This window comes from Squalius cephalus (genome assembly GCF_949319135.1).
Source record: "Squalius cephalus genome assembly, contig: scaffold_37, whole genome shotgun sequence".
Lineage (NCBI taxonomy): Eukaryota > Metazoa > Chordata > Actinopteri > Cypriniformes > Leuciscidae > Squalius > Squalius cephalus.
Genome location: NW_027645811.1, coordinates 1,717,817 through 1,742,676, shown reverse-complemented (window position 1 = coordinate 1,742,676; position 24,860 = coordinate 1,717,817). Strand labels below are relative to the sequence as shown.

The following is a 24,860-nucleotide window of genomic DNA, read 5'->3' as shown; positions in this document are numbered from 1 at the left end:
GAAGCCGGGTTGGGTGATAAATTGTATGAAATCTAAAAAAAAATAGAAATAAAAATTGATTTCTCATAAACATAAAAGAAATTTAAAAATAGATTTCTCATATCTTGACAAATCTTGCTTTACCATTGGCTGCGCTGTCCGGATCAATCGTCCGTGCAGCTACTGTGAATTAAAATTATATCCATTTATATAAAAACTAATTTAAAAATATGATCATTTTAATTTTTATAAAAACAGAATGGTTAATACGTACTTACACATATTGATAGCATCAAAGGCACTCTGTTCAGTATTTGAACCTGTGATAAAACAGATGGTGAACTTTTATATTGGATTTATAAAAAAAAAATCAGTGTTTTATAACAAATAGAAAATAATTAATAACATCCTAAATCAAATAATTTAAAAATTACAAATATGCATCAGATTTTAAATGCTTTTCAGACCAAACAGCCAGCTATTTTTACATTGAAACATGAATCATAATACATACAGCCCTATAGATGGCAGTATTTTCAATCAAACGGATGTCATACATACTCCAGATAGACAGAGGGGGCAATTTCACTATTTCAGCCTGTCATATCACCCCGACTCAGCAGAGGGGACAATTTCACTATATCAGCATGTCATATCTACTCCGAACCTGTAGGGGCTCAATTTCGCCCTAACAGGGTGTAGTTTACACTCCGGGCCATCAGGTGGTGCCGGAGAGCTAGTTGGCTTGTGTATCCATAACATGTGTGTTTAAGAAAGTGACTGAAACAAACTTTTATGTTTTAAAATATTCTACCAAATTATATCAAAACAAATCGATCTGTCTTGTGAATCAGATGCGTTGGGGAAACTAGTTTGATACAAGATATCGATCCGATTTAAGAGCAGTTAGCAACTAGCACATGGTGCTAAGCTAGAACCCATGCATAGCTCATCGGGAGCGCTAACACCCAGCGATGCCGTGTTAATACATGACAAACGGATAACGCGGTAGCAAAACGTCGATTTAATGCGATCAGAATTGTTTTTCTGTAAGTATATACATAGCAAACTGAATTGTAGCATTGTTAGCAGCTAAAAGCTAAGTCACATGTAACAACAGGATAACAGTGTCTTTTCAAAATAATAGCCTAGGGAAGGCACGTGTTTTCATAATAAAAGTCTTTTTCATACAATACAGTTTTGAGCTGATATTAAGACAAATAAACGATGTTGCTATGAGTAAAACATCATAGCATAATCATAAATGGTGATAAATCAATATCTATATCAGCAGATAGAATAGCATAGCATAATTGGTGATAAATGAATATAGTTAAAATATATCTATAAACAGATCAAATAACCAAAGCATAATACATGTTTAAAACAATGGTGAATTGTAATAGGGTTTAAAGACGGCATAGCATAATCATAATTTTATGATAAATTAATATAGTATTTAAAAAAACTCTAACAGCAGATAAAACATTGGTGACTTGTAATATGGTTTAAAGACAACATGGCATAATCATAATTTTATGATAAATGAATATCTCTAGTGGTAGTTACAACCGATCAAACCAATAGCATAATTTATATGAATCAGCCATTACGGTAGATGAAACTATAATCTGTGTTTAAACATTAATGAATTATAATGTCTTTTCCATTTTGTATAAACAAAGTTATAAATAAAACAGCTTAGCATAAAATGAGAAAATACTCACTCATTGTCTCTGAGAGATGAGCAGCGATGTGTAGAGATAGGGGATAGTCCTGAAAAGTTTTTGGAGCAAATGATGCCACACACACCCCATCAAATTGCATTTATACAGGTGACTATATGAAAAGTGTAAAAATGACCACTAGATGGAGCCAAAGTCCCACGAATGGAACGGTCCGAATTCGTGTAATCAGAGCGAGGTCGCGACCTTGTCTCGTTATTCAAAGCTGGTACTGGTTTACACACACCCAAAAGCCATTTGTCATGCTAGGAGTACCCTGTTTTTGACTGTTTCGACGGCTGCGGCATGAGATACGATGGCTTCATTAGCAGTATATTTTAAAGAGATTATGATTTTACTGACACCTGTTTTCACGGACAAAGAAGCCCAGATAAAACCGCTGCCTGCTTCTTGGACCGAGGTCAGAAGGTGATGAGAAAGAGTCTTCAGCTATCTTAAAAAATGTAGGGTGAATTTTATCTGAAACCATTGGCTTCAGTAGATATAGTCTTACAAAAGAACAAAATGTTTTTCAACCTTAGTAAAAATATTTTATAACCATTTCATTTATACACTTTAAATAATAGAATGTTTTTCTTTTAAACTTTAGCAATATGATTATTGTATATACTTATAAAGAACTTAATGTTTTATGTTATATGATTTTTTTATCTAAAACTAAATTAAATGGTTTCAGTAGATTTTTTAGCAAAGATATTACTTGTGTAACGTTGTTTAATCTCAGTCTCACTGTACTGAGGGATGTCAGACAGAGACAGACGCACGCCCTGCTCTTGTGTGCTTTGGTTGAGACATTCAGGAGGGGGTCAGAGATCGACGGAGAGGGGGGGGCGCGCATAGACGGACACAGGCACGCGCGCGCATAGACACAGAGACACACGCGGACCAATCTGAGTGCTCTGGTGAGCTCATTCAGGAAAAACAGTGTTTTGTTTTTACCAGTTTTAATAATTTTAAAACATTATTACTACTTTTAATAATGTGTTAAATTTTTTAACTTTGAAATCATTTTAACCCCTAACAAAACATTGACCATGTCTCATTGTGATCGCTGATTCAGAGAGAGTCCATCAGATGGAGCTGCGAGCCCGTTTCATAAGCTGTAGGATCTATCTAAAATAATAAGGTAAGACGATTTTATTTATTCAGCTAAAATAATTGGTTTTAGTAAGTATTCCATTATATACTTTTAAAAGAACAGAATATTTTTCAACCTTAGTTAAATTGCTTTAGATTATATAATTTATATTATATAAATTATATAAAGGATAGAATATAAAGAATGGTATGTTTTCAACTTTATGTTAATTGTTTTTAGATTATATCATTTATATTATATCATTTATATTATATCATTTATATTATATAAATTATATAAAGGATAGAATGTTTTTGTGTGGCATACGCTTCACAGTTTCACAGTGACCGAACAGCACATGTTCAGATGTCAGTGCCCGATGGTCTGGAATGTAATGGGAGGGGGGATGCCGAAGGCATCTGTGACACATGTCCTATATAACCCTTCTTGACACACACACATATGACACAAAGCTTGTTGTCTGTCACACACACACACACACACACACACACACACACACACACACACATAACTAGAACATGACACCATATAACCCTTCTTCACACACATATATGACACAAAGCTTGTTGTCTGTCACACACATACATACATCCGTATAACATGACACCGGCTGTTTGATTCCATCAAAACTATCCGTCAAAACTATCCGCCTAAACTTCCGTCAAAACAACATCTGTTTTATTTGATTCCGTCAAAACTATCCTTCAAAACTATGATTTAGGACTAACTAGGTTTAAAACGGATTAAGCACCTGTCATACAACATGATCGATGCGTGGGAGAGGTCAATGGGTTAATCCCATAACCCCCTTCGGGAAGTTCAACCCATCAATCATAAAAGGTCACAGGAAGTTCAACCTGTCACAAAGGTCAAAGGTCAAAGTCATTAATCATTTTGACACAATGTACCTCATATATACTACTTACGGGAAAACTCCTTTTCTCGAGAATACTGAAGCAAAAAATTATCCTTTAATTTTTAGAATGTAAAACGCATTTGCTGCAGCAGGCAGACATAGGCGAGACAGCTCGCGCGCCTATTGGCTGCTCTGCGGCAACTGCTGCAACCTATCAGTGCGTCTTGGCATGACTCCAGCGCCAATGGGAAGCCTTCCCGCGCTGTCGTCATAGCCCGCCAGAACAGGGTGTGGCTTCGCCTATAAAACGTACTCAGTTACTAATGTAACCTCGGTTCTCTCTAGAAGAGGGAACGAGTATTGCGTAAGGTTAGCTTACGCATCGGGAAAGTCTTCTTTCTTCGAGATCTGAAGCCAAAAAATTATCCTTAATTTTGTATACATTGTCAACGCAGTGCAGCAGCTGACAGACCTAGGCAGGCTGTATAAGCGTGCTCATTGGCTGCTCGGCGGCAACTGCTTAAGCCTATCGGTGAGCGCTCTGAACGCGGCAACCAATGAGGGCGCTTCGCGCCCTCCACACCCTTCTAACCGTCAGAATGGGTGTGGCCAGCGTGTATATATTCAGCGCTCATAGGCTAAAATTCTGGTTTTCGCAGTCTGAAGCGCAAAAGCTCGTGGCGCGACACGGCAGGTTACGCAATACTCATTCCCTCTTCTAGAGAGAACCGAGGTTACATTAGTAACCGAGTACGTTCTCTTACGAGAGGTCTCTCGTATTGCGTAAGGTTAGCTTACGCATCGGGAACCCTTTGTCAACGCCGTGTGCGCCGAGCATCCAGCCCATGAATCCCAGGGAAACCGGGGAAAACACTCTGCTGGGAAATGTGGCCGGTCGGAGAGACGGGCCAGCGCAGTACAGGCACTTCATGCAGCATATGAAATAGAGCGGCGCGGCCGGTCTATAAACATATAACAGTACAAACAGTAGGGCCGGCAGAGCGAGCCCATACAGTACATAAGCACTCATAAGGGTAGGAGAAAAACGACATAGTCGGTCTCACATGAAGGGAAAAATTCCCGCGCGACAGAGAATAATACGGGCGGCCAGCAGCGCGGGCCAGCACCGACAACAGCGCGTAACGGGAAATAGGAAACAGAGCGGATCAGCCGGTCTGAGTCAAACACTTCACCCTGAGTATAGTACCAGAATAGCGCCAGCATATGAACGTAGTCTGCACACGAGAAATGGGCAGAGCATACATGTCACTTATGCTGACAGTATTTTTGCCTGTAGGGCAGGAACTTCGAGGTTATAAAACCTCACGAATGTTGACGGGGAGGCCCAGCCCGCCGCCATACAAATACCGTGATTAGAAATTCCGCTGGACCAGGCCCACGACGAGGCCATGCCTCTAGTGGAGTGGGCTCTGATGCCCAGAGGGCACTGCAGGTGTCTGGAGGCATAAGCTGCTGCTATCGCGTCCACTATCCACCTGGACAAGCTCTGCTTCGAGGCGGCAAGACCCTTGGTGCGTCCGCCGAAGGAAACAAAGAGCTGCTCTTAACGCCTGAAAGCGGTGGAGCGCGTGATGTAAACTCTCAGCGCCCGGACAGGGCATAGGAGGTTATCACTGTCCCCACTATCGGATGCTGGCAGAGCCGAGAGGGACATAACTTGTGCCCTAAACGGGGTTCCAATCGCTTTGGGGATGCAACCGTGTCTCGGTCTGAGAATGACTTTCGAGTCATTCGGCCCGAACTCAAGACATGCAGGGCTAACAGATAGCGCGTGCAAATCACCCACTCGTTTGACTGAAGACAGAGCTATCAGAAAAACGGTTTTAAGCGACAGATACTTTAGATCCGCGGATTCAAGCGGTTCAAAGGGAAAAGCCTCTAGGGCCGCTAGGACCAAGGACAGATCCCACGAGGGAACCGAGGGGGGCCGCGGGGGGATTCATCCGTCTAGCTCCTCTGAGGAAGCGGATAATGAGCTCATTCCTTCCCATTGCCCGGCCGTGCGTCGTCTCAGCGAACGCTGCAATAGCGGCCACATATACTTTGAGCGTGGAAGGGGATCTGCCCTTTTCCAACAGCTCTTGTAAGAAGGAGAGCACCCGCGGGACCCCGCATGCGCGCGGATCCAAGTTTTTAGTAGCGCACCATTTAGAAAACACCGACCATTTAGACGCGTAGAGCCGTCTCGTGGAGGGGGCTCTCGACTGTGTGATCGTGTTCACGACCCCTTCTGACAGGTCAACGGGTATCCGTTGATCACCCATGCATGCAGCGACCAGCGCTCTGGATGGGGATGCCAGATCGATCCACCGGCTTGGGAGAGGAGATCCTTTCTCACCGGGATCGGCCATGGGGGTGAGTGCGACAGCCTCACTAGCTCTGGGTACCAAGTTTGGTTTTCCCATCGCGGGGCTATAAGCAGCACTGAGTGGTGTGTTTCTCTGATCCTCGAAATGACCTGTGGCAACAGGGAGATCGGAGGAAAAGCATACAGCGGGAGGCTGGGCCATGTCTGGGACAGCGCGTCCTCGCTCTTCGAATAAAACTTCGGGCATTGAGCATTGTCTTTCGACGCAAAGAGGTCGATTTCCGCTCTGCCGAATAGACGCCAGAGAAACTGGACTGTCTGGGGGTGCAGAGACCATTCTCCCGGGGGAATGTTGTCCCTGGACAGTCTGTCTGGACCGACATTCAGGTGGCCCGGCACGTGCGCGGCTCTCAGCGAGCGCAGCGAGCGGTAAGCCCACACGAGAAGGCGTTCTGTCAGCCTGCACAGATTCCTGGATCTGACACCGCCCTGTCGGTTCACATAGGATACCACGGACGTGTTGTCCGAGCGGACTAGCACATGGTGATCCCGTATGAATGGGAGGAAGCGCCTGAGCGCGTTCTCGACCGCTATCATCTCAAAACAATTTATGTGGAGGCATTTTTCCCGGTCTGACCATAGGCCAAAAGCCGGTTTGCCCTCGAACAGAGCGCCCCAGCCTGAGGTGGAAGCGTCCGTCGAGATAACTTTGCGGTGTGAGATAGCTCCCATTGTCACTCCCCCCTGGGTACCAGTCGGCCGCTAACCAGGGCTTCAGAGCTGAAACGCAGCTCTGAGTCACTCTGATGCGAATACCGCCGGAAGCCCATGCTCTGTGAGGCACTCGGGCATTCAGCCAGCGTTGTAGCGGGCGCATTCGTAAAAGACCCAGCCGAAGCACTGCTGCGGCTGAGGCCATACAACCCAGTAACCTCTGAAATGTTTTGAGAGGTACGGTGCTGCCCGGCCGGAGGGACGCGGCCAGGCGTCGAATGCAGCGCGCGTGCTGTGTCGACAGGCGGGCCGTGTACTGATATACCTGACCGTCGAAGGCGAATCTCAAGAATGGCCTGTGACGGGGTATTATCTGGATCTGAAAAGCACGCGTCTTTTACATCGAGAGATATAAACCAGTCCCTCGGGCGAATTTGCGCGAGAATTTGTCTGGTTGTGAGCATTTCGAACGGTCTTCTCATAAGAGCCTTGTTCAAACGTCTCAGATCCAAAATTGGTCTGAGAGCTCCGTCCTTCTTGGGAACGAGGAAATAACGGCTGTAAAAGCCCGACTCGCTCATGGAAGGGGAAACCGGTTCTATAGCCCTTTTGCACAGAAGTGTAGCTATTTCACAAGTAGATGTGCTACTTCCCCATTCACTCTGGTCTCGATACGCGCTTGAAAGCGCGGAGGGCGGCGAGCGAACTGCAGAGTATAGCCCTGTTTTACTGTGCTTAGCACCCGTTCTGATGCGCCTGGAATAGCTTCCCACGCTTTTGCGTGTGCAGCCAGGGGCAGAATGGCCTCCGGGCTCCGATCGCCGCGCATCGCGGGCTCGAGAGCTCGAAACGGAGGGGCGCGCGATGGCGGCGTCGGGGGCGAAAATGTTCGTTAGTATGTGTGAGCGCTCGAGGGCGGGCACAGGACTTACATTCAGGGGCGGGCGCGGCGCGCGCGCTCTTGGTGCTTAGATACGGCGGAGCGCACGTAGCGATAGCTGGCCGTTTTACACACAGTGTCCCGGTGGCTTTGGACGGGGAACATATAGTGTGAGGCGCAAAATGTTAGTTAGTATGTGTGAGCGCTCGAGGGCGGGCACAGGACTTACATTTAAAACATGACCGGTCGTGCGAGGCCGTGTGACAGAGCGGGCAGTGAGTAGGTGTGGGCACGGAGAAGTGGACACGTGACCTACTTTTAACACTAAAGCGGCTTTTGCCTGCTTCATGAGAGTGGGCTCTGTGAGAGACACAGGATGTATAGTGCTTGTGTACAGGGGTGAGCACAGAAACGTGGGCACATTAACTGTACTAGAAACACATACGGCGTCAGCCGTGCAACCAAACATTATGCTCTTTTGAAATTTCTCTGGGTTGCCGTGAGAACGGCGGATGCGCGCAGGCGAGCGGGTAGATATACCGGCTCGTTGACTGCGAGGTAAACAGCTGCAGTAGCCGTGGCAACGGGGACTGACAGAGCGTTAAGCTTCGACGGTGGTCCAGCCGCAGGGCTGCGGGATTTAACCGTCTTTTCTTCTCTCGTGTTTAGACACTCAAAAATACTCGAGCACCCTGAGAAGGTGTGGTGCGAGAGGCGGGTTCGCTTTCTGTAAGTAAGAAAGACTGGCCGCGAGCTCGGAGAAGCAAGCAGCATACATTTTTATCTGCCCCGAGAGCTGGGATCGAACGCGGATCTCCCGCATGAAAGCGTATGATTCTGCCACTGAGCCACAGGGGAAAACACATTAGCTCTCAGTTAGCGCGAGCATATAAAAAGCGACCTCATGTGTCGCGTCGGCGTTTGTTTGCAGGCGTGCGTGTGTTTAAAACAGGCTCGTTTACTGCAATAGTAATATTTCCAGTCGCCTGAACTTAAGAGGGGACTGAGAAATGTGTGAGGATTGGCGGTTGTCCAGCCGTAGCGAGACTAACACTCTCTCTTCTCTTTTCGCCGGTGAGTGAGGCGCGCACGCTGAACGCTGCTTGTGACCGTCCGCTTTGTCATCCCTTGAACGGCGCAATCTGCGCGGCCCAACGAGGGAGAGAGCGGGCTTGTTTTCTGTATGTAAGAAAAACTGGCCGCGAGCTCGGAGAAGCGAACAGCATAAACTTTATCTGCCGCGAGAGCGGGGACCGAACCCGGGTCTCTAGCTTGACAGTCTAGGATTCCGCCACTGAGCCACAGGGGAGAATACATTAGTACTCGGTTAGCGTCATCATGTCTTGTGACGGCGTTTGCTTGCAGGCGAGTGTGTATTTATAACAGGCTCGTATACTGCAATAGTAACAATTCCAGTCGCCTGAACTTAAGAGGGGACTGAGAAATGTGTGAGAAATGGAGGTTATAGTCCAGGCCACGGCGGGACGAAAACACTCTGTTCCCCTTTCACCGGTGAGTGACGCGCGAGGACGGAGTAGCTTTCTTGTAACGTAAAGAGAGCTCCAAGACCGTCCGCTCCTGCCATCCCTTGTGAGCGGCGCAGTTTGCGCGGCTCGAACAGAGGGAGAGGAAACTCGCTCCGAGACCGTCCGCTCCTGCCATCCCTCGTGAGCGGCTCAGTTTGCGCGGCGGCTCGAACAGAGGGAGAGGAAACTCGCTCCGATACCGTCCGCTTCTGCCATCCCTTGTGAGCGGCGTAGTTGCACGGCTCGAACAGAGGGAGAATATGGTTATCTATCACATTCGCCTCATCTCCTGACGCGGCGGCGGCGCGGGCGAGAGCCGGCGGTTGAGCGGCCGGGAGGGAGAGGGCGAGAGAGAGCTCGAGGGAGAGGTTCCGGCGAGGGACAGGCGGAGCGACAGCTTGGTCGAAAGCTTCAAGTCGAGCCCGCAGGGTCGACATTGAAAGCTCTTCGCACTCAGAGAGTGCGGTGGCGGCGTGCCCGCGGCCCAGGCGGAGAGCGCAGAGAGGTGGCGGTCTCCGTTGCTGAGCGGGGCGCGGCACGAGCCGCAGGAAAAACGAGGCGTTTGTGCTCTTTTAGAATACACACAGAAACAGTAATAATGTAAAGGATATGTCGCCGGATAGCGTAGCAGGCACGGATGGCTGAAGGCGGCGAAGACGGCCGGCTTCCTCAGGCGCTGTCCTAAGCTTGCTGGTCGCTGGTTTCAACGGCGGCGGCTCTCAAGATCCAGCGATGCGAAGAGCGTCGCTGAAGACAAGAAAATCAGAATTTTAGCCTATGAGCGCTGAATATATACACGCTGGCCACACCCATTCTGACGGTTAGAAGGGTGTGGAGGGCGCGAAGCGCCCTCATTGGTTGCCGCGTTCAGAGCGCTCACCGATAGGCTTAAGCAGTTGCCGCCGAGCAGCCAATGAGCACGCTTATACAGCCTGCCTAGGTCTGTCGGCTGCTGCACTGCGTTGACAATGTATACAAAATTAAGGATAATTTTTTGGCTTCAGATCTCGAAGAAAGAAGACTTTCCCGATGCGTAAGCTAACCTTACGCAATACGAGAGACCTCTCGTAAGAGAACCCCATTGCACAGGTTGCACAAGTGATTTCAGTCGACTAGAAGCGAAAACCAAAGTGCAGCACAAGCACGGCAGGCTACGCAACACTCGTTCCCTCTCTAGAGAGAACCGAGGTTACGTTAGTAACCGAGTGTCGTCCTCTTACGAGAGTACTCTCGTGTTGCGTAAGTTTAGCTTACGCTACGGGAACCCTATGTAAAATGCCGTGCGTGCTGAATTTCAAACACTTATGTCCCAAGGGCAGTGCCCGGGGCTCATGTAAAGTGAAGCAATCACAGCGGCATAACAGGGCGGGACGACTCGGTGTTATGAGATAGGTGCATTAACGTGTATCCATACAGTTAAGGCAGTATGACCACCTTAAACTGCGTAGGCCACAGGACTTGCAGTATATCAACAGTCTAGTCAAACCGAGTTGGGTAGACAACATTAATATAGCATTATCAGACTGAGAGCAGTCTGGCCTGTAATGCGGGTACTTCCAGGTTATAAAACCTTACAAATGTAGACAGCGAGGCCCAGCCTGCTGCCATACAAATGTCATGGATAGAAACCCCACTTGACCATGCCCACGACGAGGCCATGCCCCTAGTCGAGTGAGCCCTCACCCCCAAAGGGCAGTTTAGACCTTTGAATGCATAAGCTGACGCGATAGCGTCCACTATCCATCTGGACAGGGTCTGTTTCGAGATGGCTAGCCCTTTAATGCGGCCACTGAACGAAACGAAAAGCTGCTCCGATTGCCTGAAAGCGGCGGAGCGCTCCACATAAATCCTTAATGCCCTCACCGGGCAGAGAAGGTTAACCCCTGCCTCACTATCAGACATAGGGAGGGCCGAGAGGGAGATAACTTGCGCTCTGAAGGGAGTCGTAAGCACTTTAGGGACATAACCGTGTCTTGGTTTGAGGATGACCTTAGAGTCATTAGGCCCAAATTCCAAGCACATAGCGCTTACTGAAAGCACGTGCAGGTCGCCCACCCGTTTTACTGAGGCTAGCGCCAGCAGAAAAGCGGTTTTAAACGATAGGTATTTTAACCCTACCGTGTGCAGTGGTTCAAACGGTTCGCCCTTCATGGCCTCGAGGACCGTAGAAAGGTCCCAAACCGGAACCGAGGGTGGCCGAGGAGGATTCATCCTCCTAGCACCCCTTAGGAAACGAATTATGAGGTCGTTCTTTCCTAACGACTGGCCATTTGTAGGGTTTGTGAACGCTGCTATAGCCGCCACGTACACTTTGAGCGTGGAAGGGGTTCTCCCGCTGTCCAACAGCTCTTGTAGGAAAGAAAGATCCACCATTACCTCCCCTTTTAGCGGGTTTAAATCATGAGCTGAGCACCACTCAGCAAACACTGACCATTTAGAGTTGTAAAGCCGTCTAGTAAACGGAGCTCTTGCCTCTGTGATCGTGTTCAGCACTCCCTCTGGGAGGTGCAGTGGTGGTAGTTGATCGCCCACACATGCAGAGCCCACAGCTCGGGGTATGGGTGCCAAATCGCTCCCTGGGCCTGAGACAACAGGTCTTTCCTCAGCGGAATCGGCCATGGAGCCGCGCTCTCTAGTTCTACCAGTTCTGGGAACCAGACTTGATTTTCCCATAGCGTTGCTATGAGAAGTATCGAGCATTTGCTCTCCCTGAGTCGTTTGATTACCTGTGGTAACAGAGCGACCGGGGGAAAAGCATACAGCGGGTGTCTGGGCCAGTTTTGGGCCAGCGCGTCCATCTCTTTCGAGAAGAACATTGGGCAGTGAGCGATGGCTTGTGACGCGAACAGGTCTACCTCTGCTCTGCCGAAAACGTCCCAGATATTTCGCACCGTGAGGGGGTGCAGGGACCACTCTCCTGGGGAGAGCTTTGCCCTGGATAGCATATCTGGGCCCACGTTCAGGACGCCCGGCACGTGCGCCGCTCTCAGCGAGTGCAGATTGTGCTGGCTCCATATGAGGAGGCGCTTTGCTATTGCAAAGAGGCTCCGGGATTTGAGGCCGCCCTGGCGATTTATGTAGGACACCACTGACGTGTTGTCTGTTCTGACTAGAACGTGATGGTTCTTCAGTGCAGGGAGGAAGAACTGAAGGGCATTCTCGACCGCTTTCATCTCTAGACAGTTTATGTGGAGACGCTTTTCTGCGTTTGACCACAGGCCCATAGAAGGTCTCCCTTCGTATAGGGCTCCCCAACCCGTGTTGGACGCATCTGTCGAGACCACTTTGATTCGTGAAGCGATGCCCAGGTTCACGCCTGACTGGTACCAGCCGGGTCTCGTCCACGGTTTCAGGGCGGAAACGCATGTCTGATTCACCGTGAGACGGAGCAGACCTGAGGTCCATGCTCGCGCTGGTACTCGCCGTCTCAACCATAGTTAAAAAGGGCGCATATTCATCAAACCCAACTGTAGTACTGACGAGGCTGAGGCCATGAGACCCATCATCCTCTGGAACACTCTGAGGGGGAGATTTTTCCCCACAGTGAATGTCGCTGCCAGGCGCTGTATCACTGCCGCGCGTTCTCGCGTCAGGCGCGCCACCATACAGTTGGAGTCCAGTTCTATCCCCAGAAAGGAAATTTTCTGGCTGGGGAGTAGAATGCTTTTGGCCCAGTTGACTCTGAGACCCAACTGCTCAAGATGGGTCAGCAGTAGTGTTCTGTGTAACACCAATTCTTCTTTTGACTGTGCTATAATTAGCCAGTCGTCCAGATAGTTCAGGACTCTCACGCCCCTTCGTCTGAGGGGCGCGAGGGCCGTGTCCATGCACTTCGTAAATGTACGAGGTGCCAAAGACAGGCCGAAGGGAAGAACGGTGTACTGATAAGCCCGGCCCTCGAAGGCGAACCTCAAGAAGGGCCTGTGACGGGCTGCTATTTGGATCTGAAAATAAGCATCCTTCAGATCCACTGATATAAACCAGTCCCCGGGTCGAATTCGAGCGAGAATTTGTCTGGTTGTAATCATTTTGAACGAGCGCTTCACCAGCGCTTTGTTCAGGTGTCTGAGATCTAGTATAGGGCGGAGCCCGCCATCCTTCTTTGGTACTAAGAAGTAACGGCTGTAAAACCCCGACTCGCTTCCTGCCGAGGGGACTGCTTCCACAGCCCCTTTTCTCAGTAAATTCGCTATTTCGGTGCGAAGTAGGTGTGCTACTTCCTGATTCACCGAGGTTTCGACCCGGGCTATGAAGCGCGGTGGTCTGCGAGCGAACTGTAGCGAGTATCCCCGTTTCACTATATTTAGCACCCATTTCGAAGCCCCTGGAATGCTTTCCCACGCTTTCGCGTGAATGGCCAGGGGTAGAATGAAATCTGGGTTGTGGTCGCTCATCTTCGGGGACCCGGAGACCCAGCCATGATGACGTACTTCGTTCATCATGTTCATTTCGAGTGGGGCATACAGTGCTTCGCTGTAACTGGCGGCCCAGTCGTGAGCGCGGTCAGCTGCTTTGATACAGATACAGCTCTGTTCACAAAGTGTGTGCGCTGAGAGGCAGACACGTGACCTGCACTCACCACACTGGCAGCGCGCGCGCTCACACATTGAGGCTCTATGTGTGTGCGCAGCGCAGATACAGTCATATTCACAAGCGTAGGTGAGCGCTGTACAGCGGGCACATTTCCTACACCTAGAACATGAACGGCGTGAGCCGGTTTGACTGATATGGACCCTGTGGTGGTGTGGGACACTGCATGGGTAGTGCTTGTGTGTAAGAGTGAACACTGGGGAGTGGGCACAATTCTTACACTTAGCGGTCGGGCGGCTTGAGCCAGCTTTATTGTTTTCGACCTTGAATGAGTGTGACACACAGTGAGGGTAGTGTTTTCGTGTAGGGGTGGGCACTGGGCAGTGGGCACCTGTCCTACATTTAAGACACCTTCGGCCTGAGCCGGAATATGACCCGAAATAATGCTCTTTTTGAGAGATATGTGGGTCGCCGTGAGAACGGCGTTTATGTGCAGGCGAGCGAGTTGTGGAACTGACTCGTTGGCTGCTGGATACACCCTTCGAGTTGCCTCTGCTGAGGGAACTGAGAGAGCGGTTCGTGCATACTTCGATGGCGGTCCAGCCGCAGCGGGGCTTGACCATCGGCGTTTTCCTAGAGTGGCTAGGAAGACTTGGGAGGCTCAAAGCTCGGCGCGAGCTTGTGCCTGGGTCCCCGGGCGGGAGGCGGTCTGCGGCGGCTGGCGGAGCGCGAATGCTGACGTGCATCCCGACCCTGGCGTTGTGAGGTGGGCGGAGGAGGCGGTGGGGGCGCTGTTTCCGAGCGGGCGGCTGCTTCCTAGCGCGGCCTGCTGTGGAACTAGAACGCCGCGGCAGAAAATGTCTCATGGCCTGGGACGTTTGCTGCACCTCTGTAAAACGCTCCGTGAAGCCCTTCACCGAGGGACCGAACAAACCCGCTGGTGACACGGGGGCGTCGAGGAAAGTGGCGCGGTCAGACTCGGACATGTCGGACAGCGTTAGCCACAGGTGACGCTCAGTGACGGTGAGAGCGGCCATGTTGCGGCCGATAGCTTGAGCAGCGGTCTTGGTAGCTCTGAGAGCTAAATCTGTTGCGCTTCTCAAGTCCGTCACGCACTCCGCAGATGGGCCAGCCTCGTCCAGTGACCGGAGAAGGTTGCCCTGGTGGATCTGCAAAACGGCTATGGTATGCAGAGCGGAGGCAGCTTGACCGGCGGCGGCGTAGGCGCGACCGATCAGCGTTGAAGTCATTCGGCAGGCTTTAGTGGGTAGGCTCAGCTTGGACCGCCATCCCGCAGAGGGCGGGCACAAGTAAGTCGCTACCGCTTCCTCGACGGGAGGAACACAAAGATATCCCCTGTCTTTCGCGCCGTCAACCGCGGAGAGCGTCGAAGAGACAGAGGATTTTTAGCCTGGCTGAGTACGGAGCTCCCCATGACTTGGAGAGCTCATCATGCAGTTCGGGAGGAAGGGAGCGGGCCTCGAAACAGGTGCAGAGTGGCGTCCAGGCAGAAAGCAGCCATCCAACCTGTTAGGCGCGGGCTCCTTGGGCGTTGACCACTCGAGGCCGAGGTCTTCTACGGCCTTTGTGATAAGACGGAGAAGCTCGGCGTCGACAGAAGCCCTCACGCTGGATTCCTGCGTCGACGGGGCGGGGTCAGGGATGGAGCCTGACCAGCCCTCACTCTCGGACGCCAGAATCGAACAGCTCTCGTCGGGCGCCGCGACAGCGGGGCGTTGGCTGTCGAGAAAAGAGACGGGGGAAAGAGGAAAGAGAAAGAGGCTCGCGGGGACACCGCCGGCGAGTACTCTTTCACAGAGACTTCTGGTGGCCTTTGTGAGCGGCGCTTTTTACGGCGCGGCCCAGCAGAAGGCATAGAGTTAGCGGTTTTGATGGTGAACAAAGCCTGTCGAGCCCGCAGGGTCGAGAGAGGCAAAGATTCGCACTCACGGCAGCCACCCTCGGCGAGCGCGTGATCCGCGTGGTCCTTTCCCAGACAGGAAGCGCACAGCTCGTGGCGGTCCCCGTCGCTGAGAACGGCTCGGCACGAGCCGCAGGACATGATGGGCATTGAAAAATGCCTTAGCTCTTTTAGAGGAAAAAACGTGCGTGTCGCAGCGGCGAACACACACGGAGAGATAGTAAAAGGATATGAGCGCCGGGAGCGCAGCAGGTACGGCGAGCGAAGGTGGCGAATATCCAGCCGGGTCCTTGACTCGAGCTCGTACCGCTGATATGCTGATCGACGGCGTTGCTTCTCTCTCTAGATCCAGCGAAGTCCTTCGCTGAAGGAGACGAAATCACTTGTGCAAGCTGTGCAGTGGGGTTTTATAGGCGAAGCCACACCCTGTTCTGGCGGGCTATGACGACAGCGCGGGAAGGCTTCCCATTGGCGCTGGAGTCATGCCAAGACGCACTGATAGGTTGCAGCAGTTGCCGCAGAGCAGCCAATAGGCGCGCGAGCTGTCTCGCCTATGTCTGCCTGCTGCAGCAAATGCGTTTTACATTCTAAAAATTAAAGGATAATTTTTTGCTTCAGTATTCTCGAGAAAAGGAGTTTTCCCGTAGCGTAAGCTAAACTTACGCAACACGAGAGTACTCTCGTAAGAGAACTCAATTGTCAAGTCACCTTTATTGATATAGCGCCGCTGCTTTATAGGCTACAATACAGACTGCTTTTCAAAGCAGTTTGACAGGGATAAAGCAGCGGCGCTATATCAATAAAGGTGACTTGACAATTGAGTTCTCTTACGAGAGTACTCTCGTGTTGCGTAAGTTTAGCTTACGCTACGGGAAAACTCCTTTTCTCGAGAATACTGAAGCAAAAAATTATCCTTTAATTTTTAGAATGTAAAACGCATTTGCTGCGAACAATGACACACTTTTCTTTTTAGAGTTGCTTTACATCAGAATTTAACTTTGCATCATTGTTCGGTCCGTATAACGCTTCACAATTCAGTTTTCAGACCATACAATGCAAATGCAAAAATGAAAAATTGAAACCAGTCATTCTTTTTGTTTGTTTTTCCAGTACATTATCAATGGATATTTGCCTTTTTCTCCCCTTTTTTCAATTTTACATTTGCTAAATTGTGACTTCAGAAACAAACATTTGAATAAATGAAATCTAACCGATTTTCTATTTTTCCATTTTTCGTCTTGTAATTTGTGCCGTGGGCGGTACCATTAGCACGGGGGTGTGGCCGTGGACTAACTTTACTATCATTTCATTGATGTAACTGCTTTATTTACACTGCATGCACGTTTGAGGAGAAGTTTAAAAGACGGAATACAGGACAACATTTTTCACCCGAAGTGCCATAACTTTTATTATTAGGCTAATAGTCTACGTGTACTAAATTATAGCCTATAAAGCAGTCTCGGACCGGCCATCGGGAGCAGCCGGGAAAAGTGAAATCCCGGTGGCCTGGGTATGATTTGGCACATTGCCCTACCTGTTTGTATTGACCTTATTAATAAAAATACTACCAAGCGAAAATATAGAAAAAAAGCTTATTTTTTTGCTAGGTTTTTAGCTCTCCTTTGTAATAGCCTACAATAGGCCTACAATTAAGATGCAGATGTTTTCACTATAGCGGGCATTGTTCGTTACCACGGCATCCGCTTGAGCTTCTGTGTGCTTTAGCTCTACGCCGCTTCTCGTTCCCGTGCCCTTAAATCTAGCACAGTTGTTGAACTCTAGTCTGTTCATTACAATAGCAGTTTGCCGGGATATGAGCATGAGGCGATACGATAACTCTGCTACAAATCAAGAGCAATAATATTTATTTATTTTCAATAAATAAACAGAAATACCTTGCTACGTTTGGCACATTGCCCAGCTTGTTTTTTATTCATTTATTCGAGCAAATTAAATTCTTCATTCGATAATGAATCAGCACTATAGACATTAAATATTGTATTAGCCTACAAACGAGAGCTAAAAACCTTAAAAAAATTGGGGGGGGGGGCGGGGAAATATGCTTATTTTTTTCTATATTTTTGCTTAGTAGGCTATCATTTTTATAGTTATTCTAGATTCCCGTGAAGGATCTTGAAAAGCGCTGCTGCTCGCGAGCCACCCCCGTTCTGCTGCACTGAAAATGAACTGTCTGGGATCTCGTGGTTGTGGCTGCATAGGCTACTGTACCATGTAAAATGAACAACAACAAGGATATAGCTATATATTGATAAAATAAAGCAAGAATGATTAGGTAACAAACAAGGGCAATGTGCCAAATCATACCCAGGCCACTGGGATTTCACTTTTCCCGGCTGCTGGCCGGTCAGAGACTGCCTTATAATTTAGCACAGACTATTAATAATAAAAATGATGGCACTTTGGGTGAAAAATGTCGTCCTGTGTTCCGTCTTTTAAACTTCTCCTCAAACGTGCATGCAGTGTAAATAAAGCAGTTACATCAATGAAATGATATAGTAAAGTTAGTCCACGCCCACACCCCCGTGCTAATGGTACCGCCCACGGCACAAATTACAAGACGAAAAATGGAAAAATAGAAAATCGGTTAGATTTCATTTATTCGAATGTTTGTTTCTGAAGTCACAATTTAGCAAAAGTAAAATTGAAAAAGGGGAGAAAAAGGCAAATATCCATTGATAATGTAACTGGAAAAACAAGAAAAATGAATGTCTGGTTTAAATTTTTCATTTGCATTGTATGGCCTGAAAACTGAATTGTGAAGCGTTACACGGACCTGGTTCAATTCAAGTCAGTTCAATGACAGAAAAGTTCTTCATTCAGCTAACAAAGCAGCTGAACAGTCGTGTCGTCATCGAATTGTGACCTATAAGCAAAAATGTATTATGGATTAAACCTTGTTTTCTAGTTTTAAAGCCCCTTTTGTCCCAGTAGCCTACTCAATAACTGGAATATCACTCAAACTCAATAAGTTCTCTTTAATAAACACTTTAGAGAAAAGCTGGAAGACATTTTACATTTAGTGCAACAAAAACAAGGGTTTGTTGGACAAATAATACAATTAATCTCACAAATATTCCACATATAAACAATAACTTGTCACCATGAAAAAAAAATATATGCAATTAAAAATGTTACAGAATTATTAATATAGATAATTCAAGAAATTCTACTCCCATCAACAATCTTCAGAATGATAAGCAGCTTACGAATAACAAATAAAACAAAAAGACTTTTACAATATCTTGTCACATGCTTATAAAACCTGAATATAAAATTCTCTGATTGTAGAAGACCATTTTTAAGGAATGATAAAAATCCAATATCTACTTTACAAACTTTCTCGTGCCATTTCACAAACACACACTTGAGTCTCAATGTAACATAATACACTAATTCTAAATATCCACATTAAAAAGAAACACCTTGATCATTAAGACCTGAGATAAAAAGACCTGGTTCAGTGGCCAAACATGTAATATGGCTTTAGTTTAAGTTCAGAAACCTGTAACTGAGTACTTTTGTCAAGGGAATGATTCATATGACCCATCCTACAATAGATCGGAGTGGCAGACCATAATGTTTTAAAGATTCTGGTGTCATGCTTTGGCAGTGGTGCTGTTGTAGACCATCTGTTGGTCTTCTTCACTGTAAGCCACTGGAGGACTGCTGGTGGCCACGCGCTGATGCTGATGGTTTTTTCTCCGGTTCTTGAGGAAGAAGTAACCCAGCACAGCCAGAACGGCCAAGATGCCCACGACCAACACCACAGCCAGCGCAACAGAAGCTGAGGGAGGAGAAAAGGCAATCCAGAACATGCACTGCGTGAACTCGTACATACTTCACACATAATTACTCAAGTTCTAAAAGTAACTAGAAACTAACTAACTAACTAACTAACTAACTAACTAAATAAATAAACAGACAGACAGACAGACAGACAGACAGAAAGATAGATAGATAGATAAATAAATAATAGTTGTGCTGCAAAACAAAAACAAATCTACCAACAACAACAACAAAAAAAACTTTCTTAACCAATATTCTGTATTGCTTCTGTCGTAGAAATTTTAAACTCTGTATTAAACTAACCATGTTTTTAACATCTAACCTTATTTAACATCTAACATGGGATGTATTGTACGAAATCAATGGAAAACTTGTGACTTTGAGAATGTGTGTAAAAATAACATAGTTTTGGGAAATGAAACTAGACAGTCTGTTAGAATCTTGTGATTAACAGATGAAGTAATCACAAGATCAGAGTTTGCTTTACCTAGTAACAGAGGGGTTTGCATATGAAGAACCAATCAAATAGTGGGGAAATTATGTAATGCAGCCTGACATTTATGCCATCCCTCTATACTATAAAAACTGTTGTATATGTATTTTTCGGTGGGATTCTCAATGGAATTTGTCTGAGATCCTCCGGCCTTGCTTCTTGGGAGAGATTCCCTGAGAACTGCTCGGGAAGATCTCCTGGCCGTGATTAAAGCATTTAAAGGACATTTGCAGGTCTGTTTGTCAATTTATTCCTGCGCAGGAAGCTAGTTTAGGGAAGCAAGTTAGTTAGAAACTCGGCTAGTTGTCGACTGAAGAGGCAAGAGCTAGAGTATAAAGGTATTGGGTGTCGATTAGTAGACGCCCCAATTTAAGGTATTGGTGTCGAGTGAAGACGCCAGAGATATTAAGGTATTGGTGTCGAGTGAAGACGCCAGAGATATTAAGATCAGTTGGGTGTCGAGTGCAGACGCCCCAGATAGTTAGGTTTAGGGAAAAATCCACTACATTTTGGCGAGCCAGCCAGGAGTCCTCGGAATCTCCCTCTGTCAAATGGATGGGACGAGGAACCACGTTGTCTTCACTCTGCCAGACTGCAGAACCCTGTTCGACAGAGGGACCATTCCAGTCGGGCTAAAAGGACTTAAAGTATTAAGGTAGGTACACTCTAAAAAATGCTGGGTTGTTTCTGTAAACAAATTGTTGGGTTGATTGTGCTGGGTCAAAAAGTTGGGTTGTTTGGGGTACTGTAAACACATTATTGGGTTGCTCATGCTGGGTCAAATGAGTTGTAAGGGGGTCATTCACAAATAAACGCTGGTTGGGTTATTTTGACCCAGCAACTGGTTACTTTTTTCATTCTTTGCGGAACTTTCTGGATTCTTCACTTCTGACTTGAGGAGCACGCCACTCGGAGCAGGCAGTGTTTTATGGTAAGTTATGAATGTTTACCTATATTTTTAATAAGTTGTGGTGGTAGCAGCAAGCTAATTTCACTGTTCAACATATACAGTCCTGTATATGGAAGTGTGAGGGGTAACGTTATTCCGTGAAACATTAATTAGCCACAGCTAGCCAGTTAGAATTTTTGACAAAATGCCGCATGTTAAATCCTTAGTTGAAATTAAACCAGATATATCAGCAGCCTTTTTGAAAATTTTAATTCTAAATTCATCATGTAATTATCGTAGGCCTATTCATTGTGGACGTTGCGTATTTAAAAGTGAGAAAAGCTTTTGTATGAAATCCATACGCGCAGTTTCCCTCACAGGGCTCGCACGTAAAATCAGCGGGAAATGAGTCTCTAATGTACGTAGCTAGTGAGTTGTGAGTGAAAAGTCTGCTGGTGTCGTTTTAGAAATACTCGTCTGAAGAAGTGACTGAGGTAAGTTCCAGCACAGTCTGCGTGTGTCTTGTCTGTAATGTCTCGAACCATCGTTTCTGCCAAAAAAAAAAAAAAAAAAAGGCTTTCAAGAGCCTTGATATAGCCTTTTTTAGTAAATGTATGACTTGCAATCTTTATAAACATCGACTGAGGAAAGGAGAAATAGCGCCAGTTTTGAGAAGAAAAGTTTACCCGTTTAGTTGAACGAATGATCGCCAATATTTAAAACTTAAAAAATGTAAACTTACATGATAGCCTACCCTGTCATCTTTCATTTTATTGTGTGTAAGTTAACATCTAAACGGGCGATCATCAGCGCTGCCAGTCAGGAGATTAACGAGCAGCTTTGTGAATTTTAATGTTAAAGACACTATATCAACATTACAGTAATATTTTACTTTTAATAAAATAATGTTTTATTTTAATGCCTTAATGTTGATAATATTTGTGAGAATTACTCTTTTATTACTATTACTATAATTCAGTTTGCAATACTGAATGCACATTTTGTTTGTTATTCACATTTGGTCATTTGGTAATGTTTGCAATAATTTTAATTGCATATTCAGTAATAAATTGATACTTTCACAAAAAAAGCTTAACTTGCATGTCAGTTTTATTGCAACACTCTAAGTGATTGTCCGGGAAGCAGACACACTCTGTCAGTTTAAATTTAAACTTAAACGCATCTCTTTTACCTGGAATTCATATAGAACATTATACATTTCTATTATTCAAATCAGTTAAATGATTATTAGACTGCATAGGTCAGGCGGAACCGGGGACACTTTCCTATAACACCTGATGTACTCAATTATTTAATAAGAAGAATGGCATCTATGTTAATGTATGTCTTTCTGTTCATTCTTAAGTTTACTGAAGTCAGCCGGATCCAGGCCGTAAGCAGATCAGATGGTGGACCTGCGCCTGGACCCATCCATGATGCTTTCCTGAAGTGCCAGCCTCATCAGCCCTGTGAAGGCCTCATCGACACGACTGATCCTCAACAAACTCGTCTCCATACCGGTGTGATGACTCCGACTTCCAACCAGATGGAACTGGATAAATATTCTGAATGTTCTTTTTCAATCTGACCTCTGACCTGTAATGCTGCCTGGATCATAATCATACACTGTTCGCTCGATGGCCAGAGGAGAACTGAATGCCTGAGCCTTCTCTCAAGGTTTTTTTCTCCATTCTGTCACTGATGAGTTTTGGTTCCTTGCCACTGTTGCCTTGGCTTTTGGCTTGCTTAGTTGGGGACATTTAATATTCAACAATATTATTGATTTGCCTTAAGGTGGACGATGACGCAATTTTCTTCTAGAAACAAACTTTGTTGTATTATATTCATGTTACAGTATCACTGAAGCTGCTTTGATACAATCTGTATTGTAAAAAGCGCTATATAAATAAAGATGACTTGACTTGATCAACAGGTGAGGACCAACATGGTTGAATATTTACAAAATGAGATGACTGGTGAATTGCTGCACATTCTGTGCCTCAGGGATGAAATGAGGAGGACATGTCAGACCTTTGACATTGATTAACATTTGTATTTGATAAAGTAAAGTATTAAAGAAATGTATAAAATAAAATAAAAAATGAGATTGAAATCATACAGTGGCCTCTCTGGTTTATTGTATTACAGAGATAATAATTATTTTACATTCATAATATAACAAATATTTGTTTCTAATTTTATTAAGGCAATGAGACAAGAAATAACCCAGCACATGAGTAAGACTTAACCCAGCAAGAGGGTTAATTTCACCCACTGGTTGGGTCAAATGAATGACCCAGAAATATGGGTCAAATGGCAAAAACCCAGCACTTGGGTCAGACCAACCCAGCGCGTGTTCTGTCCAATAGTGACCCAGCGGTGTGGTTAAGGTTGGGTTATTTTTTAACCCAGCAGTTTTTAGAGTGTAGGACAAACAGGCCTCAGCACTTTTACTTTAAAATAAATGCTTCTAAATTAATTAAAAGGTTTAATTAAAAATAGGCTTTTCTGTTAAGAAAAATTTTGAAGAAAACTGGTAATCAGATTTAAGTGATTTAAGAAATGTTTTTACCTCGTCTATTAAGGGCAATGAATGATTATGGTTAAATTCAACCAAATTAGTATATGTTGAGTATTTTATTTGTTGTGTTTGAGAGTGCGCCCAGAAAGCTGTCAATGGAACTTTGTTCTGCAAATAGCAACTAGTCATGCTGGAAACCAGATTTGGGAGGGAAAATACCCTGAGATGCTGTAGTAATGAAACTTGCTTTTTGTTTGAAGTTTTGTTTGAAAAAGACTTTGATTTTGATTGAATTAGATAAAGAAAGGTTAATAAAGAAAGATAAAGAAAGAAATGTGGAAACAAGATAAATAGATCAATATTGTTATCCTGAGATTTATGAATTTTTACATTTTGAAATCAATTTTTAAAAAAATGCAGAAATTGTTAAAATTATAAATCATAATAATAGGAATATGCATTCTGTGATAATTAGGAAATTTTGAGTAATGAAGAAACTTTTAGAGTTAGACTTTGATGTATTTATGTAGATGATATATATAAAACTGAGCAATAGAATTTAAGCAATTCACTGCTTTTGAATTTAGGCAATCACTTAAAGTGATGAATAAATAATAAGATATTAAATGCACGTGTCTAAATATTATACTTTCTATATGAAGGTGTCTAGAATTTGTATCCCGTTATCCCTTGTGGGAGACAGTGTGAAAAACTGATCCATTGCAGAGATTCTAAGAGTCAATGGTTTATGTTTAACTAAGATCATTTTTGTGCATTGTGCATAGAATGAGAATGAGATTGGGTGACCAACTTTAAATATAAATTGTGATTTGAACAAGCACATAACAGACATCTTAGAGTCATTTTATTTTGGTTTCTTGTAAAAAAGAAAAGACAAAGAATTCTTTTCGTTTACATTATACACTATTATAATTCGAGGAGTTTTTCTGCTTTTTCCTGCGTCTTTGCAAAGAAGAAGTGCTTGTTTTTTTCCGCAATGAAGGACTAAGCTTTTTAATAAATTGAAGAATTGCTGTGTTGTAAACCAGAATAGACTTTTGGAAATTAAGCTGTTTAATTAGATTTTTGCGGTTCTCTGAGTGTTCAAGATTTCAGACAGCTGCCTTGAAAAGTGGGATGACTGCAGAAAATAAAAGAGGAAGTGGGGCCTGCAGCCACCCTCCTGAAAGAGGAAGTTGACACTTCTGAGAGGGGTCAGCATGGGGAGACTGATTCAGCCTGCAAAGGTGACAATTCACTTGAGACTTTTCCTAAAGACAATTTTGCCATGCATTATGACATTTTGTGGCAGGATAGATCAAAAGCCAGACCGAGGAGAGTGCCAACAGCCTGACGATCCAATGTATCAGCCTGAAGTCAACTGAATGACAAGCCACACAGAAAGACAATCAGCCTTGTAGGCTAGGTGCTGCATTTTCAATGATCACTACAGAGACCGTTTCAAATTTAGTTATTATTTAACTTGATTGTTTTTGATTATCCACTGGTTTCAGCAATTCTTCATATTCTTCTCTGTTTAAACTAACTCTTTGAATCTGCTTTCAATAGGT

At 45.6% G+C, this 24,860-nt stretch overlaps 1 protein-coding gene and 1 long non-coding RNA gene across 3 annotated transcripts in view; one reads left to right on the top strand and one right to left on the bottom strand.

Annotated features, from left to right (window-relative positions):
- Window positions 1-709: 709 nt before the first annotated feature.
- LOC307154206 lies at window positions 710-21,323 on the top strand. The gene is made up of 3 exons (XR_013820300.1): window positions 710-2,626; window positions 2,785-2,850; window positions 19,318-21,323. It is a non-coding gene; the product is annotated as an uncharacterized lncRNA (long non-coding RNA).
- The window catches only part of spint1b (serine peptidase inhibitor, Kunitz type 1 b), a 65,455-nt gene continuing 59,150 nt past the window's right edge, over window positions 18,556-24,860 (bottom strand). For both annotated transcript variants that reach the window (XM_079898974.1, XM_079898973.1), the window contains one exon: window positions 18,556-19,384. In XM_079898974.1, coding sequence (XP_079755100.1) covers window positions 19,197-19,384 — 188 coding nt within the window. In that variant the 3' untranslated portion in view covers window positions 18,556-19,196. The remainder of the gene's footprint in view (window positions 19,385-24,860) is intronic.